The sequence below is a fragment of the Mus caroli genome, chromosome 1 (assembly GCF_900094665.2).
Source record: "Mus caroli chromosome 1, CAROLI_EIJ_v1.1, whole genome shotgun sequence".
Taxonomy (NCBI): domain Eukaryota; kingdom Metazoa; phylum Chordata; class Mammalia; order Rodentia; family Muridae; genus Mus; species Mus caroli.
Window position 1 is genome coordinate 117,323,187 of NC_034570.1, and position 6,788 is coordinate 117,329,974.

A 6,788-nucleotide genomic window follows, 5' to 3' on the forward strand; every position below is an offset into this window, starting at 1 on the left:
CAGTGGGGAAGTCTGGCAGCCTTGCCAGGGCTGGGCTCTCCCTCTTCTAGACATCCCCGCCTTCTCCTCTCTGTTCTCTTCCTTTCTCTGTTCCTTCGCGCCACAGTCACGACTCCAAGCCAGAAGCCTGTTCAAGGCTGACGTCCACACTACCGCAACATGAACCTGGAAAAGTGTCCTCCCCCGGTCCGAAGTCGCTTCCGGCGTGACGTAACCCGCGCGCCCGCTGACTTTGGGCTAGGGGGCGGGACCGCAGGAGCTGACTGGGCAGGGGCGGGGACTGCCGGGTTGTCTGGGGGGGCGGAGCTCTGGGCTGACCACCCAGGCCTAGGGTATGGATTGTCAACTGGGGGAGGAGGCAGAATCGACGCCGGATGGACGAACTGACAGCTGAGCTTGACCGGTTGACTCACTGAGTGATGGGGAGGATGTCACCCAGTTGGTGGACAAGCTGGGGGCTTAGAGTCTCCAGGATGGGGTCCAGGATGCCCGGAGCGGTTCCTGTCTACCGGGATGCGCGGCCAGGTTCGCTACCCAGGGGCGGAGCTTGACTGGGATCTCGCCTAGCTAATTGGTCGGAGGGCAGCTCTAAGTGGTCAGTAGGTCGGGGGTGGGGCCTAACTGGCTGACGGGCAGGAGGCGGGGCCTGCCGGTTGGCCAGCCGTGGGATGGGCTGGTTTGGCCAGCATGGGCGTGGCCTGGCTGGCTGACCGGCCGGGGGCGGGGCCTGAGCCGCGGCCGCAATCCGGGCCTCCAGGACTCTCGCTGCCAGCGCCGTCCGGTAGCCTGGGTCACTCCCCTCCGTCGGGGCCGAGTGCTGTGACAGCCGCGGCCTTGAGCCGAGGGGCAGCGCAGCTTCTCAAGTTGGGCTTGCTGCGGGGCACGATGCTGGGGTTTGTGCGTGCGGTGTGAGGCGGCGGCTCTGGGCGGCGGGCCGGGCCGGGGCCGCTCATGGTGCCGCCACGACTCCATCGAGGGGCAGGAAGGCCAGGTAGGCGGTGGGCCGGCGTCCGCGGCCATGGAGGACGGGTCAGAGTCCTCACGCCCCTCTCGAGGCAAGAGGCTGGGTTTTCCTCACGTCTTTCCCTCGCCAAGGGGCGGCTTCCCTGTGCCAGCTGTTTTCTGTCGTGACTGGGCGGGTGGGGAGCGAGGATGATCCTGGTTCTCACGTGAGGGGAGTGGACCCTCGCACATCACTTCCTGTCAGCGAGTCGAATCCCCTGGAGATGGGGGGTAAGGACACGCGTGTCTAGACTGCCAGGGCGGATGTCCTGAAGGGAGAATCTAGAGAGTTCTGTTTATGAGACTTCGAGGATCCGTTGACAGCACTCTTCAATGTGCCATATGTGGAATCTTCTCTCTCTCTTTTTTTACCCGCCTGGTACCCAGGACCTCTTTGAGTATAACCTTTTCTTTTTTGGAGGGGGGGTTGGGAGGTGTCAGGTCGGGGACAGGTCTTAGGTATCCGAAACTGGTCTCAAAAAATCACTTTGTAGCCAAGGGTAACCTTGAACTTCTGTCTTCTGCCTTACAGGCATGCACCAGCACACCTGGTTTATGCCCTGGTTCCATTGAACTCAGGGCTGCACGCACTCTACCAACTGAGCGACACGGCTCGCCTGGGGTTTCTTGTTTGTATTTGTTTTGCTGTTATTATTTTGTGATAAGGTCTCATGTGGCCCATGCTGGCCTTGAACTCAGTATGTATTCTGACTGACTTTGATCTTCTGATTCTCCGGTCCGCCCCCTACTTCCCAAGTGCTAGGATTGATAGACACGTGCCGTGCGCAGTGCCCAGTTTGGGAAGTGTTTGGGATGCAACCCAAGAACTCATGCATGCCAGGCAAGCATTGCACTAAGCTACATGTCCCGAGGGTGGCTTCTGTTGCGTACATTTTGATAGTCCTTGAAGGTGAAGAGTGAAAAAGATGGGAGTTTACACTTGAACGCTCCCTAAGCGTTATTTCTGTGGTGCTGTTTTAGGTGGGCTGAATTCTCTACCTCCATTTGGACTGGGATCTGCCCGCTTTGCAGGCATTGCATTTGAGGATCTCAGAGAAGCCCTTGCAACAAGGTAAATTCTCACGTTATCAGTAAAAAGCTGAGACTACTAGCAAATGTCTCTTGTTTCCTTGGGCTGGATTTCTAATTTTTATGTGGTTCTTCTCAAAGAGGCTCTAATGAGATCTCTGTTTTCTAAACTGACAGACTGCAAATGGTTTATGTGTTTATCATGAACCGTGTGAATTCCCAGAGCAGTGGTTTCAGTCAGCGCAGGCGAATGGCCCTGGGGATAGTGGTTCTCCTGCTGGTTGATGTGATATGGGTGGCATCCTCAGAACTCACCTCGGTATGTATTTCTCCACCAATGATGTTGCACTGTGATAGAATTAACATGGACCTAGAGGATTTTGCTAATGATGTAGGATAACATACAGTGTCAAGCTATAGTATTTTCATGCTTCTAACATCAGTATTTTAAATATTGTTGAATTCTTTGTTTTTCTTTGGTACTGAATTAGTGTCATTTAAAGTAAAAATTGACAGGATGCTCTTTGATGTTTTCTGAAGGTACAAAAACTTTGTGTGTCTATATATGCACATGTGTGTACACGTGCCTGTGGAGGCCAGAAGGGGGCATCTGAGTCCTTGGAACTTAGATAATTGTTAGCCACGTAACATGGGTACTGGAGACTAAACTCTGAAGGAATACTAAGCTCTTTGAATCATGGAGCCATTTCTACAGTCCTACTTACAGCTTTCTCACATTTGTAGGGAACATATCTCAGAAGATTTTTTTTAATTACATAAAAGGTGGTTTTGTGTTATTCAAATTGAATTTATTTCTTCATAAATACTGTTTTTTAGGGAACAAACATTGAGGGACAGTAGAAAGTAAGGGTCTGGGTATCTAGCTTAGTAGATTCTTGATACATAAGAATAAATTTGAAAAAGAGTATTTTTGGAAAATAAACATGTCATCAGATTTTTCATGTATAAGCTGCTGTTATCCACATGCATGCACTGCTGAATCCACATTTGTGTGTTCACTGAGTCACACATTTTTATCAAAATCGCAGTGTTTGGCTTCAGTTAAACTTTTTGTTAATTGATGTCTCATTGGGAGTAGTGTGGTACTTTGAGTTTATAAGCTAATTTTACTTTGAATTTATATACTTCTTTTTTGTTAATGATCCTTGTAAGAAGATAACAATTTTGTTGTTTATAGTTTTTAATTACACTTATTTATTTACTTATTTATTTTGATGTATGCATGTGTAAATGTGCCAAGGATTTAGAACACAAAAGTTGTAGATTAAATTCTAATTTAGCAATTTATATCTAGAGGTTAGAAAAGTTATTGAGGCATTATGTTGTATACAGAATATGTATTTTAGGGTGCTTTTGTTTATTCTGTTTATTTATTTGTTCAGAGGGCAACTTGTGGAAGTCTGTTTTCTCCTTCTAGTTTATGGGTCCAGGGATCAAATTCATGTTGTTAGGGTTGGTAGCAAGAGCCATTACCTACTGAGCCATCTGGCTGTCACAACTTTTATTTTCAGAATTAATCACTTAGGCTTCACATATTGCAGTCATAAGGAAATATCTAGGAGGAAACGTATGTTTATAAAATGAAACGTATGTGTATAAAGTGGCTTTAAATGTCAGAACAGACCATTTGATATCCTGGATCTCACATTATAGCTAAGTCAATAGTTGCGGTTATAGCTTGTGAGTAAATAATCTTTTGCCCTTCTGAGATTTGGCTCTGGAATACCACAGACACTTTGCTTTTCACTTGAAAACTATTCTGTAACCTCCTTTTAGATTCACATTCCATAATTTTGCTTCTGAGAAATCACTTTCGTGTTGATGGGTTCCTAAAGCTAACTTTTACATTTTGCAGCATTAAATAAATTGTTTTGTTTATCCGATAAAAAGCTTTAGACGGAGACTAGGCTTGCCTTTAGATCCCAGTGCTCAGGAGGCAGAAGCTGGCAGGTCTCCTTGAGTTCCCACAACAGCTTCGTCTGCATAGTGAGTTCCTGCCCACAGTGAGACTCTGTCACCCCGACTCCTGCCCTACTCCAAAGGAAGGATTTAGAACATGGGAGCAGTAGTTTTATTTTAATTTAGCTATATGTATATATATATATATATATATATGTCCAAAAGTTAGAAAAGTTATTGAAGCAGTATATTGTATGCAGAATACATATTTTAGGGTGCTTTTTGCATATTCAGTTTTTAGTATTTTCTCTTGACAGGTTATCCTTGTGTAGCCCAAGCTGGTCTGGAACTCACTATTTAATCCAGGCCATTTCCTCTTACATACTGGGACTCTATAGTGTCCCACTGTCATTATACCTCAAAGAGCTAGAAAAGAAATTAGGATTTAAACACATAACGTGCTTTAGTGAAAAAAATTACAAACTTGTTATCTTAGAGTATATAAAAACAGGTTTAAATCTTCAGTCAAGTAAACATACCAGACTTCAGGACAAAGTGCTTGCCCCATAAGCAGAACAACCAGAGTTTGGATCCTTAGAAACTATGTAAAAACCAGACAGGTGTGGTGGCTTCCTGTAATTCCAGCACCCAGAAGACAGAGGCCAGGGGTCCCAGGGATAAACCGGCTAGGTAGACTAGTTGGAATTGGCAAGCTGTAGGTTCAGGGAGAGACCTTACCTCCACAAATAGTTAGGAATGGGGAAAGCCACGGAATATCAGCTTCAGACATCTGCACACACACCTGTGCACACAAGTACCTATCCACATATGCACACCGCAGACACACTAGAGACATACACATGAAAAGGGGGAGACTAAAATGGTGTAATAAACCTCATGACTCATCGCTTTAACAGTGGTCAGTCTTTCTAATCTTATCAACTATGTTCATCCCAGGTTTCCTGGAATAGTTTATGCAAACTCTCACTACAATCATTTTTTTCCCTACTTACCTCACTGGAAATCACATTGTTTTTATTTTAAAAGCATAATTGCTGCTGTTACTACATCTAACAAAATGAACTATCATTTATTAAAATCCCATGCTGATTAGTTCATAGTCACGTTCTTCCTGACGTATCAGGGTCACACACACACACACACAACCCAGTTAGGCTTAGATCCACATGACTTTTGTTGCACCTTTCTTCTGTGTGCCACTCCCTGTTTGCTTTGCCTTTGTGTATTAGAGAAATTAGGTCATTCGTCCTGGGAGACACCTCACCTCCTTGGTCTTGCTCATTGTTTCCTTAGCCTGTCACTTAATTTGTTCTTCCACTTCATATAAAATAGAGTTAGGGCTTGATGTAGGTTCATTTCTTGGGAAAGAATATCTTGGTAGTATTGGGTACTTTATGACATCAGGACAGGAGGCATATAATGGCTGCACAGCTATTTTGGGTGATGCCATTGGATATAGTTCAGTAGATAGAGGTGCTTGCCACTATGCCCAACTGCCTAATTTTTATCCCAGAGACCCATGTAATAAACCAAGAGAACCAACTACTACAGGCTCTTGGCTGACCAGTACCAACACACACACACACAATTAAAAAAGTAAAATTCACCAATGGCTAGCCTAGTCTCCTCAGTGAGTTCTAGGTCAGTGACAAACCATGGCTTACACAACAGATATGATCAAAGATGACACTGGGTCTTGTCTTCTGGTCTCCATGTGCATGTGCACACACGTGTCTACCCACAAACACATGCACCTACACACACAGAGAGAGAGAGAGAGAGAGAGAGAGAGAGACAGACAGACAGACAGACAGACAGACAGACAAAGACTTCTATAACCCTATACCCGTTCTTTTCTCGCTTTGGTACTTCCATGACCCCTGAAACCCTTGTGTGATACTTAGTACATGTCTTCATGTATGTGTCTCCCTCAGGAGCTGGGAAGACTGCTTTAGCTTTCTTTAACCTCTAACACAGATACTCCTGCATAATAGGTTCTCAGTAGACTGAACCCCACCCCTGCCCCTTTTTTTAATGGTTGTTGCTGCTTCATTTGACAATATTACCTCTGTGTGCAAGGCACATACAGCATTCAGAGATGGACTTCATGTCTTGTTTTCTTTGGCCTTTCCTACTCATATGGACTTCTAAGAGTTAAAGATGCCAGGATGGAGACAGGTAGCAAGATTTTAAACCTCTTAAGGTTGTTTGTGTAACATTTCTCTCTACAGTATGTCTTCACGCAGTACAACAAGCCATTCTTCAGCACCTTTGCGAAAACATCCATGTTTGTTCTGTACCTTTTGGGCTTCATTATTTGGAAGCCTTGGAGACAACAGTGTACAAGAGGATTTAGAGGGAAGCCTGCTGCTTTTGTAAGTGTTCAATTTTGTCTGTTAAGTATTTTTCCGTTTAGTGGTAGATCAGTTTTCTTAAAGTCAGTTAAGTGTTCATTTGAGTATGTGATGGTAGACTATTAAAAAAAAAAAGCCAGATAGTGGTGGGGCACACCTTTAATCCTAGCACTTCAGAGACAGGCAGGCAGATTTCTGAGTTTGAGGCCAGCTTGGTCTATACATCATGGTCCAGGACAGCCAAGGCTACAAAAGAGAAACCTTGTCTTGAAAAACCAAAAACCAAAACCAACATCCCCCCTCCCTCAAAAAGACAACAAACAGAAGCTATTTGTGACAAAATTTGTTTTATTTTTAAGATGCATTTTATTTGTGTGTGTCTGTGAGAGAGAAAGAAACAGAAACACAGAAAGACAGAAAGACAGAGAGAGACAGAGACAGAAGCAGAGAGAGAGAGAGAGA

General features: G+C 44.9%; 1 protein-coding gene across 2 annotated transcripts in view; it reads left to right on the top strand.

Annotated features, from left to right (window-relative positions):
- Nucleotides 1–270: 270 nt before the first annotated feature.
- The window catches only part of Slc35f5 (solute carrier family 35 member F5), a 35,370-nt gene continuing 28,852 nt past the window's right edge, over nucleotides 271–6,788 (top strand). The window contains exons 1-4 of one of the 2 annotated variants that reach the window (XM_021155699.2): nucleotides 271–525; nucleotides 1,984–2,074; nucleotides 2,209–2,350; nucleotides 6,204–6,347. In XM_021155699.2, coding sequence (XP_021011358.1) covers nucleotides 420–525; nucleotides 1,984–2,074; nucleotides 2,209–2,350; nucleotides 6,204–6,347 — 483 coding nt within the window. In that variant the 5' untranslated portion in view covers nucleotides 271–419. Of the gene's footprint in view, nucleotides 526–701; nucleotides 992–1,983; nucleotides 2,075–2,208; nucleotides 2,351–6,203; nucleotides 6,348–6,788 lie in introns of those variants that run through there. The other variant, XM_021155706.2, reaches the window with a different exon arrangement.